This window comes from Paramisgurnus dabryanus, chromosome 12 (genome assembly GCF_030506205.2).
Source record: "Paramisgurnus dabryanus chromosome 12, PD_genome_1.1, whole genome shotgun sequence".
Classification (NCBI taxonomy): domain Eukaryota; kingdom Metazoa; phylum Chordata; class Actinopteri; order Cypriniformes; family Cobitidae; genus Paramisgurnus; species Paramisgurnus dabryanus.
This window is the reverse complement of record NC_133348.1, coordinates 29033211-29055717: the sequence shown is the minus strand read 5'-3', so window position 1 is coordinate 29055717 and position 22507 is coordinate 29033211. Positions and strand designations below refer to the sequence as shown.

At 37.3% G+C, this 22507-nt stretch overlaps 1 protein-coding gene across 22 annotated transcripts in view; it reads right to left on the bottom strand.

Moving 5' to 3' along the window:
• The window catches only part of epb41l2 (erythrocyte membrane protein band 4.1 like 2), an 84798-nt gene that overhangs the window by 33918 nt on the left and 28373 nt on the right, over positions 1–22507 (bottom strand). For 21 of the 22 annotated variants that reach the window (XM_073811433.1, XM_073811432.1, XM_073811439.1 and 18 more), the window contains exons 2-10: positions 19445–19590; positions 18828–19166; positions 14768–14920; positions 8270–8374; positions 5948–5990; positions 3251–3326; positions 2953–3171; positions 2590–2677; positions 240–392 (exon numbers count right to left, since the gene is read on the bottom strand). In XM_073811433.1, coding sequence (XP_073667534.1) covers positions 240–392; positions 2590–2677; positions 2953–3171; positions 3251–3326; positions 5948–5990; positions 8270–8374; positions 14768–14920; positions 18828–19166; positions 19445–19576 — 1308 coding nt within the window. In that variant the 5' untranslated portion in view covers positions 19577–19590. The remainder of the gene's footprint in view (positions 1–239; positions 393–2589; positions 2678–2952; positions 3172–3250; positions 3327–5947; positions 5991–8269; positions 8375–14767; positions 14921–18827; positions 19167–19444; positions 19591–22507) is intronic. The other variant, XM_073811435.1, reaches the window with a different exon arrangement.

The following is a 22507-nucleotide window of genomic DNA, read 5'->3' as shown; positions in this document are numbered from 1 at the left end:
ACCAGCAAACCTTCAGATGATATTCACTAATAATATTCACTCCAATGTGATGGAAATTATCAATGAATAATGACTTCAAAACACAGACACACATTTCAATTTTTGTGCGTTTTTGGACATGATCATCACTGTGACACTGTTGTTGTGTATCCAGACTGAATAGCAGTTGTGTGAAATCATGCGTTTTATTTTATGTCATGTGTGTTTTCCACAGGGCAGTTTGTGTTGATATTTTGTACCTCTCCAGGTCTGATCTTGATGTAGAAGTTGCTGCGTTTATAGGAGATCTTGAGGATTTTGGGCCAAGCAAAGCGATTTATCCTCAGTCGATCCTTATAGATCAACAAGCCGTTTGCACAAACACCCAACATGATGTCCACCCCATCAGAATCCTGCTCAAAACAAAAACAAACATCTCAAAATCTATTGCATATTTGTGTGAAGAAAAACAGAGAGAGAGAGAGAGAGAGAGAGAGAGAGAGAGAGAGAGAGAGAGAGAGAGATGCATGGACAGAAAACCATACACACAATTACATACAGCACCACTAAACTTACAGCTCAGTTTATCAAGCTATAGTACTTTAAAATGTAAACATCACAACATTCAATAACAGATGTAAGATTTTTATTGCTGAAGCTTTCAGGACATCAAACACAGATTACTGATGCTTGTCTGTGTTTAAGGTCTTCTCAGGTCCAAAGAAATGTACCCACCCGAAATGACCCAAATACATTTTTCTCTGAACCTGATGTGGAATTTTTTTTTATTTTATTTAGAAAAACACAACCCGAGACAAACTCGAGAATATTAGACCCGAGGGCGACCCAACCTAGTGGCAATATTTTAACCAAAATGTAAACGTCACCGATTTGTGTGCAGTCTGTTTCCCCACACCAGTCAGACAGAAAGAAACCCCGGTGGCCTTGCAAACAATTTGTCCCGCAGCTTGGAAAAGGACTCGATGCCCACACGCAAGATATTTCTCGTCTTCTCGTGTCCATTCGGCAAAAACACATTCATTTTAAATTACCTGAGCTCGCTAATATTATACCCAACACGTGTGTGCGAAACACGCGTGAAACTTTTGAATCTAAGTGGAAGAGCAAATAATCTTCTGCATATCATTAAACATGACCTGTGGATCATATCTCACCTAAAAACCACATGAGGGAAATAAGAATTGTATCTATTTGTATCTGACATAAAGTATTAATGTAGAACAGACATTACAGAGCTAATGCTGATGATCACATGTGAAATGATCAAACCATTATCGCGCAAAGCATTTCACTTTAAAGGTGGGGTGTACAATCTTTGAAAGCCAAAGTTGACATTGGAAATCACATAAACAAACACGCCCCTATACCAATAGAATTTGGACCTTCTTTTGATAGACCCGCCCCACACATACGCAACCCAAGAAACAATGTCAGTAGACACGCCCCTTACTGCTGATTGGCTAAAAGTGTGTTTTGGTACTCGACCCGACTCCCTTTACCAAAGCGCTTCTTCAAAATCGTGCACCCCGCCTTTAATGGCATTGACTAATATTGGATATTTCTTATAATTAGGGTTGTCAAAAGATTAATCGCGATTAATCGCATCCCTAATAAAAGTTTGTGTTTACATAACATATGTGTGTGTACTGTGTGTAAATATTATGTTTATATAAATACACACATTCATGTATATATTTAAGAAATATTTGCATTTATATACTGTATATAAATTTATATAAATATATAATATAAATATAACAAATTTTCTTAAATATATACATGATTATGTGCGTATATAAATATAAATATCATATATAAATAATAATTACCCACAGTACACACAAACACAAACGTTTATTTTGGATGCGATTAATCGTGATGAATCTTTAGGCAGCCCTACTTATAATAAAAACTTTTGCAATTGTTTACATGTCACTGAATATGTAAATATGTTGTTCTTGTTGCATTTACACAACAGGAATAACCAGCAGATGTCCTCAACACGCTTAAAAAAAAAAGCTCAGAAAGTGTTCCCAACGATATCGTTTGTTGTATCTTTATCGTTATAGTTGTGGTGTGAGCTCTGCTATTCTCTTTAATTTAAAACGATTTTCAAAACTATATTTTTTATAGTTATCATTATAATGTGAACTGCCCTTAAGTTCTTAAAGGTCATGAGATCTCAGCTGAAGAAAAAAACATAAACTATCCTAACTAAAGATTACAACTTCTTACATGAGGATATGATGTACAGTTTGCATTTGAGACCCACTGGGAAACACTTGTAGATGATGTTGAGTTTAGATTCCTGTGCGAGTTTAAAAATGGAAACACATTTTTCCCAGACCTCAACCCCTCCACTGCATACACACACACACACACACACACACACACACTATATGTGTTTGTTCAGCTGATGTCACACTGTGCTGTTCTCATAAGCTCTACAGGCCAACAGATGAAGATTATCTCAAACAATAATGACCTCACGCTGGGATGAAATGTCTATTATAGATGATAAAGTTAATATCAGGTATCATTACAGCATCATACAGACAGGTGACACGTTAACATCAGCAGATCTTTTACCTTGGCGTGATGCAGGTCTACACCGTACATGGAGAGCTTCTTAGCATTTTCCAGAAACTGAATATCAGCTTGAGCTGGAGTCATACCCCTGAAACACATGATGACAGAAGGATCAATATTCAACTTTAACATCAGGGCTTTACTAAAAATCTAAAAACCATACAAGCTGACAAACTGTTTCTTCATATACAAACTTTAATTCTAAACCAACAAACTATTAATCCAAGCTATGGCTACAAAAGTAAACAAGATGTTGAGACAAATATGTCTAAACATTTTATTTGAGCTGCTAATATAAACAACATGATAAAAAAGCCATTAATGATGTTTCCTTTCAAAATAAAAAATGCTGATTTTTCTAACCTGTGGGATTTGTGAAGCTCCACCACTTTCTCCTCAAGCTCCTTGGTCTGGTTTGGAGCGAACTGGAAGTCGGCGATGTAGTCCACTCGTTGTTCTTCTGTGTCATAGTCGCCCAGTTCAGCCTGTAGGGCGTATGAGCCCAGAAGAGCATGCGTGACAAAAGAACAGGGTAACCGTCCTGATGCAATGTCCTGTCTGAGCTGAAGACACAGAAGGTACCTGCAGACAACACATGAGACAGAGATGAGATCAACGCACAAAAAAAACCCTAATATGGTAAACATGGTGGTGTTTATACCTGGTTATGTCTTCAGTCAGTAGGGATGGGTCGGGTGGGTAAAACTTCACACTGAAGGCAAACTGCCATTGAGAGTCTGACAAAAACACACAGAGAGGAATAAATCACATCAGACTTCACATTAAAAAAAATCCAGAAACAATAGTAAAGATATAAACTACAGGAAGATGGTGGTGTCCTCCTGCTGATGGAAGATAAACTACAGACTACATTTTGCCCTGTGTGTCTCTGATCAAAACATTGAGAATGCATCCAATAATTTTTAATGGATCATCCTGCATAAGGGATAAAGGTTCTGGATGCTGATTGGTCAGATGTTAAGATATACATATAGTAAGAATAACATGAAACAATCTTTCATCAGTTACGGTATAACATCAGTATATAATCTCTCCTCTCCTCCCCTCCACTCGGTTGCATTAATGAGGACACAGTTTCTATTTTAATGCACATTTCCTCTCACTGTCCTCTTCCTCTATTTTAGTCATCCTCTAGTCATCACAACAGATCTGATTCACCTTGGTGTACGCACACGTTAACATTAACTGTGTTTAAATGTACACCAATAATGCAATTATTTCCAATAATGAAGTAAGGACTTTATCTCAGTAAGATGTTTACATGACTCTTCATTCCTGTTTACATCCCAATAGCCCAATGCAGAGCACAAATGATGAACTCGCATATACTGTCCACTGTCTTGCATTAAATGACAAACACGTCTTACGGACGTATTTCGTTATTTGGTGTCGTGATGAAAACAGAAATGAAGTCGCTGTAACGTTTTATACACTGCTGTGGTGTGATTTGAGCTGTTTCTGGATGAAGGCAGACTGCTGACAGCGAGTCATGTTGACAGAGTTCAGGGAAAACTTCCTAATGTCAAGTTTAAAACCAATTCATGCATTACAAAAACACATGCGCACTTCAGTTAGTGAGGTATAGATGTTATTAATGCGTTTACATGGACGCATACTGTGAATAAAAATGGCGTCCGTTTAAAAAAACAATTATACTTGCTGCGATTATGAGCTTAATCGCATTATTTTTTTAATCGAAATATCGCATTTACATGAGGTAAAGTATAATGGCAATACTCTCAAAATCCCATTATAATTGCATTATGAGGACGCATGTAAATGTGGTCATTGATATTGGATAAAACAACCTTTAACTGAACAAAAATTCAGTTATGTTGATCATTTTAATGTGATTTTAGCACATGATTTTTAGAGATATCTGTCCTTCTGTCTTTCATAGTTTTGTCTTTTCTTGTATGACAAAAAAAAACTGCGCTGAGGCATTACAAACATGGCTGCCTAGTTACCTCCCCAAAGGGGCTTTGGCAATATGAATATGAACAATACATTTCATAAAAATATAAATAAGACATATTTTAGGAAAAATAAGAAATACTTTGCTTACACGGCACACAGTCATAGTAAAGGGTTTTAGAGTAGTGTTGGGTCTGTTCTGAAGTAACGTGTAAATAATAGCACGCCTGTAATCATATAATCATACATCGTGCAGACAACAAACTCTCCAGATGGTTAAACAAAAGTCTGTGTTTGCATTGAGAAGTAAATATTTCACAGTCTGGGATTGGATAATTATTGCAGTGCTTTATATGTTTTACATGGAAACAACACTTTTAACTCCAACTAAAACTATGGATAGCTTCTCATTTCTTATACAACAAAACGGCAGCTGATCCTTTGTTCATGGGAAAGATGTTACTGTGTTTCAGAAGAGGAAAATTGTTGGACTGCTCACAAACACACAACGATTGACTGTTTCTGTTCTGAGTCTGATCTAAAAGTCACCATGAAATTGAAATTAAAACTTTAAATTTTTAATGGAATATTGTGGTGTTTTTTTTATAAAAGACCTGTCTGGGCGCTTAATTGGTTTTTTTTTTATTCGTGTGCCTATAATCAACGCCCTCCTCAGGGTGCCCTCTCTTTACTTCCTGTCACGAGGAATGGCGTGAGGGCAGGGCTACCAGAGACTTGTTTCCAACGATCAGTTCTCGATAAACAATATCAAGTCCCGTCCTACATTTTGTTTTTATCTTAGAAACCATTTTACTCGGATATACGTCACAATAGGATGTAAACACGAGAATCGCTAATTCATTTACGTTGTGACTTTAACCCCACTGAAATCCTTTGAAATGTGATGGGGAAAACTTTATAGAGATGTTTAAATTCCCTGTCATCAATATAAGATCTTGGATCAAATCAATGCAAGAAGTAGATGTTAAATCTCATAGTAGTTTTCCTTATTTTTGTACAATAGAATTTTTTGGTTAAGTTAAGCACATTGCATTGTGGGATACATCACTCTCGGCATTCTGCTCTTGTCATTTTGTCAACTGTCAATCAAGGATCTATACACACAGTCTATCATGTCAATTCATACAACGCAGTCATTAGTTATTCATTATGACAACACAATCATTGTTACGGTTTTTGTGTGTGGAATTGTACTGCATTGATCCGGTCATCTGCCTCCTTGTGTGCATCATTCTGTCTAATAACTATAATTATTCCTATCGTGTGCATTTTCAAAACCATCCAGACCACAACTCCTGCAGACACGTTACCATCATCATCATCATCCAACAATCGCTTTCATCATAAAAAAACCACACTGATCATAATAAAATCTTTTAAGATAATGTGATCATACACTTACTGCGGATCTGTCGTTTAATCTCCTTTGTTGGGTCCAGCCAGCACTAAAGTCACACAAAACACAATAAATAAGCGAATGAGTAAACTCTTAAAGGACATGTCAGATATTTTACAGTTAATGCCCTGTTTTCAGATTGTTTATGATGAAATAGAACGGTTTTGACTGAAATGTGAACATATAATGCTGGCCCGAGAATCTTCTGGTGTTTGATGTATTACCCCCCACCTCTACAATGGCTGCATAAATGCACAGGAACAATCCTTCCTAAAATGCATTAAACTTTCGTTTACAAAGATGTGAAACTCACAGAGTGGTCAGGGGTGTTCACTGATATGCTCACCCATAAAATCGCTGCAAAAGACGCATTCCAACAGGTTTTATCCTAGTTTTTGTCCAACTCCATTGACTTGTGTTAGATGTGCTAAGAGGTATGGTATTACTCCGCGCCGGGAAAGGTGGATTATCGCCACCACCTGGGCTGGAGTGTGTATTATTCAAGCTCTCAGCGGAAGAATGTTCGGGTGTGAGGCGTTTGGAAAAATAGGTCCATAAGTTTACAATGAATGCTAAAACACCTGTTGGAAAGCATCTTTTGCAGCGATTTTTGTGTGAGCATATCAGTGAACACCCCTGACCACTCCGTGAGTTTCACGTCTTTGTAAACGAAAGTTTAAGGCATTTCAGGAAGGATTGTTCCAGTGCACCATTAAACCCATTGTAAAGGTGGGGGCTGATACAACACCCGAAAATTCTCGGGCCAATATCATATGTCCAAATATTAGTCAAAACCGTTCTATTTCATCATAAACAATCTGAAAACAGGGCTTTAAGTGTAAAATACCGAACTTGTCCTTTAACAAATTTCTATGTGTAGTTATATATTTTACATTCATACTGGTGATAAAAAATTTTTTTTTTAATTTTATTCAAACAGAGTTTGCTGTAATGAGAGTAATGCAGTGTTTTAAGTAAAAACTGCAATATATAATAATAAATGAAGAGTTTGGTTCCAAAACGCAATAAACAAAAAAAAAAAAAAATGAGTTACCGCCAAAATCTGTGTTGTATCAGGTCAGTATTAAAAAGTAAATTCTTAATTGTACACAAAATCTAATATCCGCCATGTTATTCTGTCATCTTTTTCCCTTTGTTTCCCAAAATGCAATAAACGCCAGTCCTCCTTTTCTGCAGAATGCAATAAATCCCAGTGCACCATTCCACGCACTGTAAACATTATTTCACGCCGAGCCAACAAACCGAGCAGGACCAAAACATTTTACAGCTGATCGCTGTGAAAAAAGTTCAGCGACTACGTCCCAAGTATAACTGCAGCAATGACAGTGTTGTTATTATGACAAAGTAAGTGTTTTAATTAATGCCAATAATGTTTATTTTTTTAATCAGTGTATACCACTAGTTAACTAAATGAATACAACATGGCAAAGATGAAAGCACATTTATATACTGATTCAATAGATTTATTGCATTTTGGAAAAAATTATCAGTTTTTATAAAAAATCTTTGAAAATCAAATTATGGATTTGAATTTTTATGTTTTTATAACCCTCACGTGCACAAAATCTCACGTTCTTGGTATAGAAAACCAAGAATATATGGTTTTTACCGAAATTAGTCTAAATGGATTTATTGCGTTTTGGAACCAAACTCTTCAAATAATCTCTAATGTAGTGATTGAATCCAGTGATGTGTACACACAGAGAGAAATAATGAAGAAGATTCACTTCTGCACTCTCTGTATGTGACCTTAGATATAAATAGAGATTCATAACAGTACAGATCTATCACTGATAAACATGATAACACATGCAGTATATGCTGCTGGACTAAACACACATACACACACACACACACACACACACACACACACACACACACACACACACATCAACAACAGCACATGACCGAATGTATAAAATCAGATCCCATCATGCACTTCAATCATCCAATTTGTGAGAAAAACCATTTGTACTGAAGCTTTTAGCTCATGCTTCATTTCTCATGGCTTTTAAAGGATTGATCGGTGGCTTTTATTGATCACACCCAAATAACAGATCAATATCAGCAGGAAATCACACAAGCCAATAATTGGTGCATTAGCCAAAGTAAAGCACAAATCCACTGAAACTGAATGACGTGAATGTCAGTATTACAGAGGACAGCGGACCCATTATAATATACAGAGAGCGTTATAAGTTGTTTACTAATGACAGAAAGGACAGTGAACAAATGACAAACTTATTTCAATTCTTAGATAAACATTTGCTTGAGTCATTTATGATGGTGTATAATAATGTATCTTACCCTCTGATCAGCACTGTCTTTAAAGCTCAGACTGAAATAATCTTTCTCCATCAGATTCAGATGCTTACAGACTTCAAAAAACAGGTACTGTCCTTTAGCCCGTTTCTGGAAAGAGAAAAGATTCAACACATAAATGTACATGATGTATTGTACAGAACCAGGTGTTTAAATACAATGTTTTCATTCATATTTATTGACTCTGTACAGATGACAAACATGATCGGTGTCAGAAAAGCCACTTGAACAATCTGCAGTGCTTTTCACAAAAGACAAAAAGTCATAAAAGTTTGGAATGAGGGTGAGAAACAGTGAAAAGAATTTCCAGAATTTGAGTGAACTATTCCTTGGAATGCCGGCGTTGGAAAAGGACAGATGGACAGACGCCACGAGCAGGCGCCGAGACTATATGAGCCATACCACTCACTCTGGACACAAATGAACACTTGTGAGTGACTCTCAAGGAATGAGACAGACAGACGGTTCGATTTTGAGTTCTTATTCTCCAGACACTATGAACAATAAGCGTTGCTCACTTGGGCTGGGGCACAAATATCTCAAAACCAATCCTTCTGCAGATCCACTTGCGATACTTATCGCCATGCTTTGAAACTAACAACCACTAAATGTGGGTAACTGTGGCGGGAAACGTTGTCATATCAATAGCCAATGTGGAGGGTTACTTTTTATCAGTTATGTTCAATCGTTAATTTCTTGGTAAAGTTCACGTAACTTTAGCTCTAGTTTTAGCTCAATTCGTGAGTAATAATCACGTTTTTCTTGAGGGACCGAATACTTATTTCCCCCACTGTATATGTACAGTACTGTGCAAAAGTCTTAGGCCACCACCACCAGATTTGTTGTTTTAGAAGTTTTAATGTCCATCCATATTTATTTTTCAATCTATTCTATTAAGATACAAACAGAAAATACAGGAAATATGTACAAAAAAATAAAAAATTGCATTTTCAAAACTAAATTTCTTTTTTAGGTATCGTCAGTATTTAGTGTGCCCTCTCTTGACACTTAACATATTGAGAAATAAGGATTTAATTTCATTTAGGTTTAAGAGATCCTGCATTTCCTGTATTTTCTGGATGTATTCTATATAAGAGACTGAGAAATAATTATATATGACCACTATAACATTGCAAAAACAACAAATCTAATTATGTCATGTTGGCCTAAGACTTTTGCACAGTACTGTATAGGAGTATTGCTCCAAAAGGTTGACTAGTCTTCTTAACAACAAACCAGTGAAGCAATAGATAAATACATAATTTTTTAAAGATGATGTGTGAATGACTGCTGATTAAATCGCATTTTAATAAGCTTGGGGTTTCACATGCTTATTTTTACAGTTTAGTTTGAATTAATATTCTGTGTGTATATATATATTATATATTAAAATTAGCAAAAGTAAAAAATTTCTCCATCATAATGACAGATTTATGATATTAAATTTGTTTGCCCGTGACATGCCCATAAGGTGATGTTTGTAATCTGAGCTGTCGTTCACACTATAAGCCAGATTTACTGATGAGTGGTACGCATAGAAAACTGCACAGCTGCCATCTAAACACTGACGGTTTGACCAGCCGTTAACACACACACACACACACACACACACAAACATAATGGATTTCAGTTTGCACTAGATCAATAGTGAAACGTTGCACATTGGAGCAAAAAAGTGCATTGTGGGTAAAAACAGTGAGGACAGAAGTGTGACTGTATCAAAGACATCCTCCAGGCTTCTCTTGAAATCAAACTTCTATTCAGCCAATCTACACACAGGGTAATAAAGCATCACATGATATTCATTTATTATCTCACAGGAATCTCATTTTAGACACTTAGGCACTCCAGGCCTGCGCCTATTGATTCCCGCACCACAAATGACATATTAATATTATTACACCCATTACATCAAATATTAGCCATGGTACCTGCCCATGTGCACGAGTGCAACCAGTGTTAGTCTATCAGAGACTGATAATATGTCATGTCCCTACAATGAAGACCAACAGACCTGTCCTAAAGCATTACCATCAAACTAATCCCAGAGAGAGAGAGAGAGAGAGAGAGAGAGAGAGACAGAGAGAGAGAGAGAGAAAGATTTCACCACAATCATTTAGTCTTGATGGTCTTGTAATTCAATCCAACTCTGATGCTTTTAAACCCAGACATTTTGTAACATCCGGACTCTGTTTCCAGGAAAATTTCCTTTGAAATAGCAAAGCATGGCTCTCTTCTCTCTACACATATAACAACATGCACTCTGTTGTTATATAGGTCACTGCGCTGTGATTGGTTGAGTGTAAGTGTGCTGTGATTGGCTGAATTGGCAGTACTGATCCACTCTAACTCTGCTGAAGGAAAGCGTGAGCGTCTGAACAGAAGAGTTGTTCTGTGGTCATGAGAGAGCTCATTGTCAGTGCTGTTTAAACAAAAAATCACGTCTGGAATGCTTTGTTTCATGGTGCGGCTTACACGCAGACGGCCAACGTTCATCTTTGAGTAAACATGCCTCTGTCTTCTGCATGAATACACCAGAACAATGGAGGTCAGCTAACGCTCAGCATTTTCGGCTGGCAGGACATAGACGAGGTTCTGTTTAAACATCAGAGCGGACAGTAATTAGAACCGGACCTGGAAATATCTTAACAAATCACAGCTCACCCTTCTGAGCTTCCTATCCAAGCATTACGTCAAACTACTCTCTAGAAGAACTCAATTAGGCCAATGTTTGAAACGATCCTCTCTCGATAAGGCAAATCCAACAATGCATTGGGGCAACTCGGTACGAGCTGTATCTGTAACTGGGTTTCCATCACACTGATTTTATGCACATTTGAAGTATTGCATAAGAAACGAGGGATGGAAACGCCAAATTTCAAATAAAAATCCCTTAATTTGCAAATTTCTGACTTATCCGAAAAAGAATAAATTGAAACGAATTTAGCAAATAAATTCTGACGTAGCGAACATTAAACCAACATGACCGATCATGTAGCTGTATCAGCTGACGTTGTCTTTACCATATTTAGGGCTGGACGTCATCCTAATGACTTTGCTGCTAGTGACAGCATCAAAAATCCTGCATTTATTCTTCTGAGCATGCTAGGTCACCTATAGCACCGTTATTTGCTCGTACAACTTAATGGAAACGCATCTAATTCACATTTGTTTGTTTTTCTTTTTTGTGAATTGTGAAAAGACTTGCTTCACTTTTGGATGGAAACCCCACCTGTGACAGTAAATAGTAAATTAGATGAAGTATCTGCTGCCTTATAGTTAAAACAATGTTCTATATACACTCGCCTAAAGGATTATTAGGAACACCTGTTGAATTTCTCATTAATGCAATTATCTAATCAACCAATCACATGGCAGTTGCTTCAATGCATTTGGGGGTGTGGTCCTGGTCAAGACAATCTCCTGAACTCCAAACTGAATGTCAGAATGGGAAAGAAAGGTGATTTAAGCAATTTTGAGTGTGGCATGGTTGTTGCAATACTTCCGGGTTTAAAAAGTTGCGGAATTGGTGGATAATAGCGGTATTGCGGAAAGACGGAAAATCTCGTCATTGGTGGGGAAGCGTTTCCTCTTAATTGACGAGATATCTCGTCAATGGCGGGGAAAGAGTTAATAAAGAATCCTGATACTTGAACTCACCAAGCCTGGATTTATCTGATCAAAAATCCTTCAGAAATCATTCTAGTAAGCAGTGTGCTGTTTGCATGCGACTGATGCATTTCAAGTAGGAATTCAACTGAAACTGAATTAAATTTTGTTTTATGGTGTTCCCTGTTATAGGCAACTGAGCAATTTTTCAAAATCCCAGTTTATTTCCATGAATTTTCATATATATATACCCGTAAATTCCCATATTCCTCTTAAAGGGATAGTTCACCCAAAAATGAAGATTCTGTCATGATTTACCCCTTGCAAACCTGTATACATTTCTTTGTTCTGATGAAGCAAGACATTTTGAGGAATGTTCGTAATCAAACAGTTTGTGAGTCCCATTCACTTCCATAGTAGGGGTGCGTGGGGCAAAAACGGGGTTAGTTGTAATACGGACCGTTTGCATTATTGCACAGGGTTGAGCGACAAAAGACGGTCTCACACAAATTTATGGAAAGGTTTAATGTTTTTCCATAGAGTTAGTGATGAGAGAATGTTTTGGTGGAATGTAAGTACATTTTTTCATCATGTGTCATCATAGATTTTTTCGGTTTCCAAGTTGGGTGTGTAAGATACCAAAACCAATGTTATGTCATCTTAATCAGTGTCTTGTTGACAAAAACAGCTTCATTTTGAAATATGTCTGCAGCTCTTAGCAACTTTTTTGGTAACCCCCTCAGCACTAACGATATGAAAAAAGCTAACATTAGTGTAATTCTTGCCGTTGTTTTAAATCGGCTCCACACAAATGATTGCTGGCTGCCAACAAAATAAATGTGCCTGTCTTATCAAACAATGTGTTTTAATGAGTATTTTTGTTTATATCTTTAATATTGATTGAATAAGGTCATGTCAAAGATTAAAATCCTAATGAAATGAATGGCTTAAATCCAATTTTCATTATCCCAGAATTTGATTTTGAGACTTTAGTATGGTGTTTACAGACTGGGACACATATAAAAAAAAATGTTTGTTTTTTGTCATAATTTTGCTGCTTTTTCCTCACATATTTAGACATTTGTATCCATTTATAATTGAACTCTGGTTAGATGAAGAATGAATAGTGTAAATACCTGTCTATTAAAGGCAGATACATAAACAATATCCACTTCAAGTATATAGACAAAATAGTATTGAAATATTTGCCTGCAAACTTAATTTTTAGCAAGTGTTACAACTAACCCCCTGCCTTTTACAATAAACCCCACCTATGGGGTAAGTTGTAACGCTTGCACTTCTGTCATGTTTGATGTAATTGTCCAAGAATGGTAAATACTAGAAACAAACTTCAAATGTTCATTTGTAGCAGAGATGTGTGTGTTGCTTGTGTAAAAATATAATTCATCAAACTCAAATATTTTTTAAATGAAACAAAACAAAAAAATAAGCGTTAGGTTGTGCCCCGCTCTCCCCTACTCTTTTATCCTATTATGGAAGTAAATGGGGCTCATAAACAGTTTGGTTACAAACATTCCTCAAAATATCTTCCTTTGTGTTCAGCAGAACAAAGAAATTTATACAGGTTTGTTCCAACATGAGAGTAAGTAAATGATGACAGAATTAAAATTTTGGGGTGAACTATCCCTTTTATTCCCATGGGAAGTTTACAGCCTTGAAAATTCCCGCAATTTTGCAACTCCAATAGAAGCACGCAAATTTTGGACACAACACTATTCTGGCATATATGCATAGGAAATATCAAAAATGGCAATGTAACATTCAGTGTTACATTCTTGCAAAAAAGTAAATCAGATATTGTGATAACACCAAAAATTTACCGATATCTACAGAGTAGTCAAAACTCTTCATTTTATTTTTATTATTGTATCAGCTACAATGCAAAACAAACAGTATTATCATCACTGGCAGCTCCAATCCTATTGTGTTGACTGCATTAGTATTCTCTACAAGTTTATGTGTAGACACACTGAGCCAGTCACAACAGCAGATGTCAGGGGCTAAACCTGTGACAGATCAACAGACCTCTACTAATCTGACCCTAAACAACCCATGCAAAATATTCAACACACCCTTCAAATCACAGCAGGGTCACAGGTCATCAGCGTACGCCCCATCAGAGCACTGTCTGACCCGATGACATCATTACTACGGTGCCATCACAGCACTTCTATAAGTGTACAACTTGTTAAAGTCTCATCAATAAAACAACCCGAACCCATCAGATCATCACTTACACTCATCATGATGTTATCATTTTAATCAAGTTTTCATAAATGAACAATCGTTGCCTTGTGAGGCTTACATAAACAGCTCATGTTTTTATAAGGGATTCAAGGCTTTACTGTGATGAGCGGATGTGCGTGTCCGATTCTTCCAGCATTGTGATTTTATTTAATCTGATTAACCCAACAAGAAAACAAATCCAACCACGGGACAATAAACTACACAGCACAATGGGACCGAGCCTTAACCAATATCTGTGTGAGAACATCCAGAGAACTAAACAGCTGGACGCAAAAAACCCTCAGGAATCCACTGGAGAATGGGAGTTCCTCATCTGTAAACTTCATCTATGACTCAAAACTAATACAAAACAAACAGCTACTCAAGACTCTGTTGATGTTTTATCAAGACTTTATGTTGATGTGTCTTGATACGGACACATTTAAAATAGTTTATAGGGAATAATGAGGATGGGATTATGACATGAGAACGTCATTACAATGAAAGACTACAAAGAGTTAAACTTTTTCTTCCCAACATCATACACACATTTCAACATTTGGAAAGGGTCAATTTTCATACAAACATAAACATAGACAGGTCTGCACACATATAGACCGATCTTACCTCCACGTCACAGGTGAACTGGCTTCCGTCCAGTAAGGTGACGTGACACACCACCATCTTCATCTTCTTGGTGAGTTTGGATGGAGTCTCCCGTGCGTTCACCTGCTGCTTGTGATTCTCGTCCGGTTCTCCCTCCGTCTCCTCTCTAACAGGCTGTGAACACACGAACAAACACACACTCATGTGATGAAGGCTCACTGATGTATGATGTCAGTGGGTGGATGTGAATATTTTCTGGCTGAAGTATTGAGCGAGAGGAAGGGTTCAGTTTAGCAGTGAGACGGGCTCATACGTCTAAAGCTCGACTTATTCGACTGATTATGTAATTACAGCGGGGAAAATAACTATTGAACACGTCACATGCAAAGACATCAAACCACAAAATGTCCATAAATTAAATGACATGTAATGACACAGGCAAAAGTATTGGACCCCCAAAAGAAAATGAGGTGCAAAAAGGCATGGAAAGCCAAGGAATTAATACAAATTCAGCACGCTTCAATTTTTTGTGTCTACTCTCTCTAACGAAAACTATGGTTCTAATATAAGAAAAAAATCAAAACGACTGTGGAAGACGGTGCAGTGGTGGGCAAGTGATCTAATCGGTGAGAGGCTAAAGCAGGGGTGTCTAACTCAAGGCTCGCGGGCCAAATCCGGCCCGCCCCCTCATTTTATCTGGCCCGCGAGAGCTTACAAATTATGTTACTAATGTGCCCCGTGAGAGCTTACAAATTATTTTGTTGTTATTATACGTTTTTTGCAGGGTGTTTCCTGCATTGTTTTTTAGCCTAAGTCTATTATGATAATTTATTGTAAATAGGAGTGATAATGTTGATGATTGCAGGTGAGAGAACAAGCAGAGATCCCCGCCCCGCACGCGTGCACTCTCCAAACTAAGCACAGTGGCCATTTCTCAATCCAAAGGCATTTCTAGGCTGCATACGCCATCAAGATGTATAGACCAATTTAGAGTAGACGTCACAGTTACGTCACTGCAAGCTGCGCGCGCAATGCGGTTGCAGAAAAACAGTGGAAATGAATTAGACACGAGTGAAAAGAGCAAGATAACTCACTGGAAAATGTCCGGTTGTGCTGTTAAGTGTCAGAATAAGAATGCCAAAAAAGATGGCTTTCATTTTTATAGAATACCATCGTCAAAGACATCATTTGAAGATAAACGTAGGTGTTTATGATTACAATAAGCCCTTAAACGGACAGAATGGAGCAAGGAAATCATCTGGAAATCTTTTAATAATTAGAATAGAAAATAAGTAGAGAAGATTTCCGGTGTTCTGTCGAAGTCTGTTCCCTCCATGTGTTTCTTATAGCGTTTTTATCATGTTACAATTATAATTTATTAAAGAAGAAATAATAAAAAACAGGAAAATTATGAAATATTTAATAAACGCTATTATATATAATACATGATAGTATTGCTTTTACATGTACTTTAGCGATTCAGACTGTAAAAATATTTGATTTAGCAAAAAAGAACAATACATATACATTACATACATGCATATCAGTAGCCAAGCCATTTAAACTTTTTATCTATCTAAAAAAATAAACGTAATGTGATTAAAACGCTATAAGAAACATTGCACTAAAAGGAAACATAAAGGAATCAGACTTCGACAGAACACCGGATCCATAAAAATCACGGTTTAATGCTAAAACACTTCACAACCCTACTGCGGAGCAGTCACTTTCTGCAACCAGTTTGGCTCCGCCCACAAAAAACGTCATCTCTGTTTGCAAACACGAAATTGGTCTATAAAGTTGACTATTATTCTTAGTTGATAGTAAATTAGTGTAACATGCTTATGACTTGTGAATTTAATGCTCAGTTAACTTAAATAAACCAGGCTTGATGACGCATACAGTCTACATATGCGACCTCCGCAGGCTGCAGCATTTGGCTTGAGATACAACCAGTATCTGCTCTTGCTCTCTCTCTCTTTCTCGCGCTCACACACATATTCATCAACACAGATACCCAATGGTAAAAGGATAAAAGATCAAACTCTATCCAGCGGGAAAATGTTTTCCATCTAGTTTACACAAATGTTTTGCGATGTCCAGATTGGATTAGTACACAACTTGTCTATTTTAGCTAAAAACACAAACTAATTACTCATCTGAACCAATTAATTTAGTGATGCACCGATGTATCGGCCGCCGATATTTATCTGCCAATTTTTTATGAATTTGAAACCATCGGCATATCGGCAATAGCACGAGAAAGGCAGATACCGATTGTTTATTAATTAACTGCATAAAGAAATCCATTATATGTAAAAAATGGGTTAATGTTGTTAATAAAATAAATGCTGAATAGCAAAAACCACCTTTGAAGGTTGTCATGCTCTCTTATTTTATTTGTTTTAGCTTAATTTGTGCCTCTCTTATTATGTTGGTCAGTTGAATGTTAATTAGATCAAATCCATGTTCAGTAAAAATAATTTGATGCAGAAATAAACTAGCTAATAGACCAACTGTATAGTATTGTATACAAGTGTTTAATATCGGTATCGGCCAAAAGTTGTCTGTTTAAATCGGTATCGGCCCAAAAAAATCCTATCGGTGCATCCCTAGATTAATTCTTTTAATAATTTGATTGAAACTACTGATCTGTGCAACACTGAACTCGTGAGACGTCTGTCGATCGGTCAATCTAAGCCAGGTAAAAAAAATCATGTCTTTTTTGCAAAGAGGGCAAGAAATGACGACAGCGAGAATGACAGGTTTCGGTGTCTGATAAATGCATGGCCTGTATATAATGTGAAGGAGGTTGTAAAACTCTTTGTTGGTATCTGAAAATGCCTCTCATTTTATTACCTTTACAATGAAGTATAACAGAAAAATCAGAGAGTGTGCTCACATAAAACAGGTGTTTTTTTACCAAGTTTACACTTCATTATTTGTCCTGGCCTTCTACTTTCAAAGCTAGGTATTAAGTTAGTTATTAACAAAACCAGTAGTAATCGAATACAGAGGTAATTATGCAATGTAATAAAAAAGTTGATACATTCATATAGTCTTACAAATACAACCGGCCCTTTGAGAGGTCCCGTAAAGCTGATGTGGCCCGGAATTAAAGGGATAGTTCGGCCAAAAATGATATTTAACCCATGATTCACTCACCCCCAAGCTGTCCGAGTTGCATATGTCCATCGGTGTTGCAGTGTTGTTGTAGAAATATCCATATTTAAAACTTTATTAACGAAAATAAATGCCTTCCGGTAGCGCCGCCATCTTAGTCGCGTCCGCATTCAGGATGAGAGCTTACGCAGCCTACGGAGGCTACTCTGCTGCTGCTCTGTGCCCCCGCCCTCCGAATTTGTCATACGTCACTAAGAAAAGTGCGTACACTACGCTAATACTCTCTCCTGAATACAGAGGAGTCTAAGATGCCAGCGCTACCGGAAGGTATTTATTTTCGTTAATAAAGTTTTAAATATGGATATTTCTACAACAACACCGCGCGGATAACCCTCAGAAGACCTTTGTTTATCATCCTGGAGCCGTTTGGATTTAATTTGTGAAGGATGGACGCACTTTTTTTGGACTTGAAGGTCGTGGACTATGGGTGGACCCCGTAACATTACATTTAATCAACTGAAAGATCTAAAACATTTTATAAAATATCCGAAAATGTGTTTGTCTGAAAAACGATGGACATATGCAACTCGGACAGCTTGGGGGTGAATAAATCATGGGTTTAATATCATTTTTGGCCGAACTATCCCTTTAAATGTAACCTTCTCTGCTCTGTTACAAAACCTACTGGGCAACCTACATAGACAACAGAGGACTTGAATGGGTTTAAGGCAGCATAGCATTAATCATTTGTTTTGAAGTCAAATCTTAACATTTAAATCCAAAATCATAATAAAAAATTGGTCTATTATAAATATGACCTAAATGAAAACACGGAGGCAGAATGTGTCTGTGCTCTCTCTGCTTGATCTTTTGTCTTATTAGGAAGTAGTTGTTTTTCTATGAAGAACGATTAGTCGGTCACATGATGTTACTATGAGACATCATGTTCTCTTCTCACCTGTGTGTCTGCACTGCCGACAGACTTCTGCTCCTCGCGATCCTTCTCCTCCACCTGCACCTCCTCTGTCTTGCTCTTTTCTCCCGTCACCTCCTTCACCTCCGCCGGCTGGTCTTCGCTCTTCTCTTTGGTCCCTTTCTCCTCCTGTTCCCCGTCTTTCACGTCCGCTGCAGCACTCTCACTTTCTTTCTCCTGACTCTGTGATTTCTGTCGTTTAAGCCATGGAGGCAGAAAGCGAGAGATTCCCTTCTCTTTCTTCTGCTCACCGGCTGGAGTCGGGCTCCTGGGTTCAGGAGATTCTTCCTGTTCGGTCGGGGCCTCTGCGCTTTGGCTCCCCTGCTGGTCAGGAGGTCAAATTAGAAAATATATAGAAACATTCACATGCATCAGTATGATGGTTAAGACTGCATACTACTAAACTACAGTATAGACCACTTCTCAAAAACAGCATAAATATGTAATGATAAATGTTTGAATTGTACTGTTTTATTGTTTCAGTCACATGACCTCATTATGTTGTTTTGATAAAATTAGTTACAGGTCAGCCTGTGTTAATAAACATGCAACATCCGTGCCATCTCAACGCCGTTTGAAGCAATCTTTTGTTTTATTTTTACCTGATGTTCCTCGGTATTCGCCGGGGCGTCGCCGTCAGATGTTTGATCAGGCTGGTCCGTTTGCTGCTGATCTTCTTGAACCTTCTCTGGTTCCTTCTTCACATCAGTCTCTGTTCCGACCTCTGTCGTCATTACGCCCGGTCACACTGACAGACGCAGAAGAAGAAGAAGATTAAAACAGTGCACTACAACCAATGTTCTTCAGCAGAAACTAAAAAGAGACGCATCAACGTATCTTGAGCCCCTTTCATACAGACTTTCCAGAAAATTCACCCTGGATTTTCCGTGATCGTTTGCTTTTTTGTTCATTCACACTGCCAATGATTTGCCGGAATCTGCAAGGTCCCCGAAAGACACATGACCTTATTAAAGTCCTGCACTTTCTTCTGCACTTTTTGTTTATTTTAAGCTCAAATGAGCATGTGAGGCGATATTCTTTTATGCTGCTGAAATATCTCCGCTTCAGCACAGTAAATGACGAGCTAACTTACCTGATAATTGCTTCAGTCTAGTTTGTGACATTTCTCGTTGTAAATGTTGATCTGCATGTAAATCTCTCGTTTTAAAGAGCTGAACCATAACTTTTGTTGTGATGAGACGCGCGTCCTCACTATGACACGCCCATTACAGCATTGTTTCAGCTTCTTGTTCACACAGAGGGTTTTCCGTAGGGGTGCATAACGATTAATCGCGACTAATCTATTGCAGAATAAAAGTTCATATTTTAAAGTCATATATGTAACTATAATAACTTTGTATAGATAAATGCACACACATGCAGGTATATATTTAAGAAATGTTTACATGTGTATATACATTTGTATATTTATGTATAATTTATATTATATGTCAATATAAATACTTTTTTCTTAAAATTATACATGCATGTGTGCATATTCATATATACATAATTATTATACTCAGTTCACACACATATATGGGGTCAACAATGACTTTTATTCTGCAATAAAGTAATCGCAATTAATCGTTATGCAGCCCTAGTTTTTTCTTACTAGGTCCTCTTTTCTGCATCGACCCCAGAAGATTTGCGGGATGTGTTTGCGTTCACACAGAAGCTTGTCTGGCAATTTTATGTGCATTTCTGGGACCAAAAGTCTGTGTGAATGGGGTTTAAGAGTCAAAGCATCAAACCCTTCTTTCATCTTCTCAAATCAAAAGAAAAGAGCACCAGTGGCTTTTATTTACATCAATGACCCCCATCAAAACCCCACCATCTGCAAACACACAGCATTCAATCGGTGAGGTGTGTCACATGAGAACATCTTTCTGTCTGAGCTCCACATTCACACAATAATAACCTGAAAATACACAATAATCAATGCAAACATGCTTCAATGTGAAGGAGGAACACTGAGGCATGCGTGCACCGCTCTTACTCACAGAGAGACACGAAAGGTTTGGGCCCTCAATGGGTCACGTTTCTCATTAAGCTGTGCTTTGTTCTGTATATATGGTCATATAACTGAAGAACATTGTCAGGCTCGCTGTGTTTTATTACATCATACACATTCCCAGCCATTCCTAACAAGGGGACTTAAACTGGTTTTGTGGGATTATTATATTACCTGTACACTTCCCCCAACCATCAACACAAGAACAGGACTGGATGGTAGAGCTGGGCCAAAAATGTTGAATTTCACAGAGAAGCTAGGCAAAATCGGGTTCATAACCGTGGAAAATCTATCTTCCCGGTGAAATATGGATCTGTGTATAAATGCCACTCCATCTGAAAGTAGGTGAATAATCACGACTACCAATCAACGACCGGCCTTACGGATGAGATCGCATGAGAATCTGAGAATCGCAGATAATTTTTTTGCCCAACCCTACTAGATGGGCTCGTCAGAGTTCACCTGTCCTGAAGACATTTTCTTCATACAAGTAAAACACTTGGATACATTTAAAGTCAAAACACACCGAGCTAGGTGCTCTGCGTCTCATATTTAGTAGTTCATTAAACTAAATATTAAAAAACAGATGTTTTTCGACGGGTATACGTTTTAAAAATGTATTTAAAACAGAGTGGTTCTCTCGTCAAAAGTTAAACTATAAAACAGGTAAGCCGTTTCTTTAAATTTCGATGATGAAACTGAAAATATCTGCACCGAACCTATATTTATGCCTGACACAACTGTCTTTCTTGTGATTTAATATTATGGTCGGTGTTCACTTTCAAATGATAGCAAAGACATTTCTGAAATAAATAATTTCATCAGGTCTTTCTGTATCTAAAGTGAATACAGAGATGATCAAAGTCAAACCAAGCAAGCAGGTATTTCTGTGCTAAATAATAACGTAGCGTAGTGTCTATAAAATCATTAATTTCAGTGTTTTTCTTGTTATAAATTAACGTTTAATGAATTGTATATAAAGCTTAGTTTTGATCATTTACAATAACAATCACAAATTATGTGTCATTTTTCATTTGTCGCTTTTTTGGTCATGACTGCTGTGACGCGCTAAATTTCCAAATTAAATAAAAACACTGAATTGTAGCCGGGGTTTCCAAGGCAGGATAATTTGTTATTATTTAAGGTTTAGTTATCAAAATGTTTTTTTTGTGTGATGTTCTGTAGATCGTGGCTTTAAAATGTTATGAGGAATAATTAAACAAATGTTGCATTACATTTTACCTTAAAAAATATATATAAATGCATCATCAGTTTTGTCTTTGTTCTTCACTTCAAAGACAGTTTTGGTCACTTTATCAGAAAGTTGTTTATGCGTGCTGCTTGTGAAAGAAAATAAAAGTTAACAATTTGTACCTGGTCTGGCCCCTTCCCAACCCATGCACACAAACAAAGATGATTCGACTATCGGTCGACTATGGAAAGATTCGACAATTCTGATTCGAATATGTAAATCCTTAGTCGAGGACACCCCTAGATCCAAGTAATCAATTATTGCCTGCTCAGTCTCAGATGTCATGTTAGCTAAACGTCTGATGAATAAGAGTTTCAAAGTCATCATCATCTTCTGAAGCTAAGTCTAGTATGTAATGCTTTACACTGCAAATGTATGCATTCTACCAAAGGACTACTA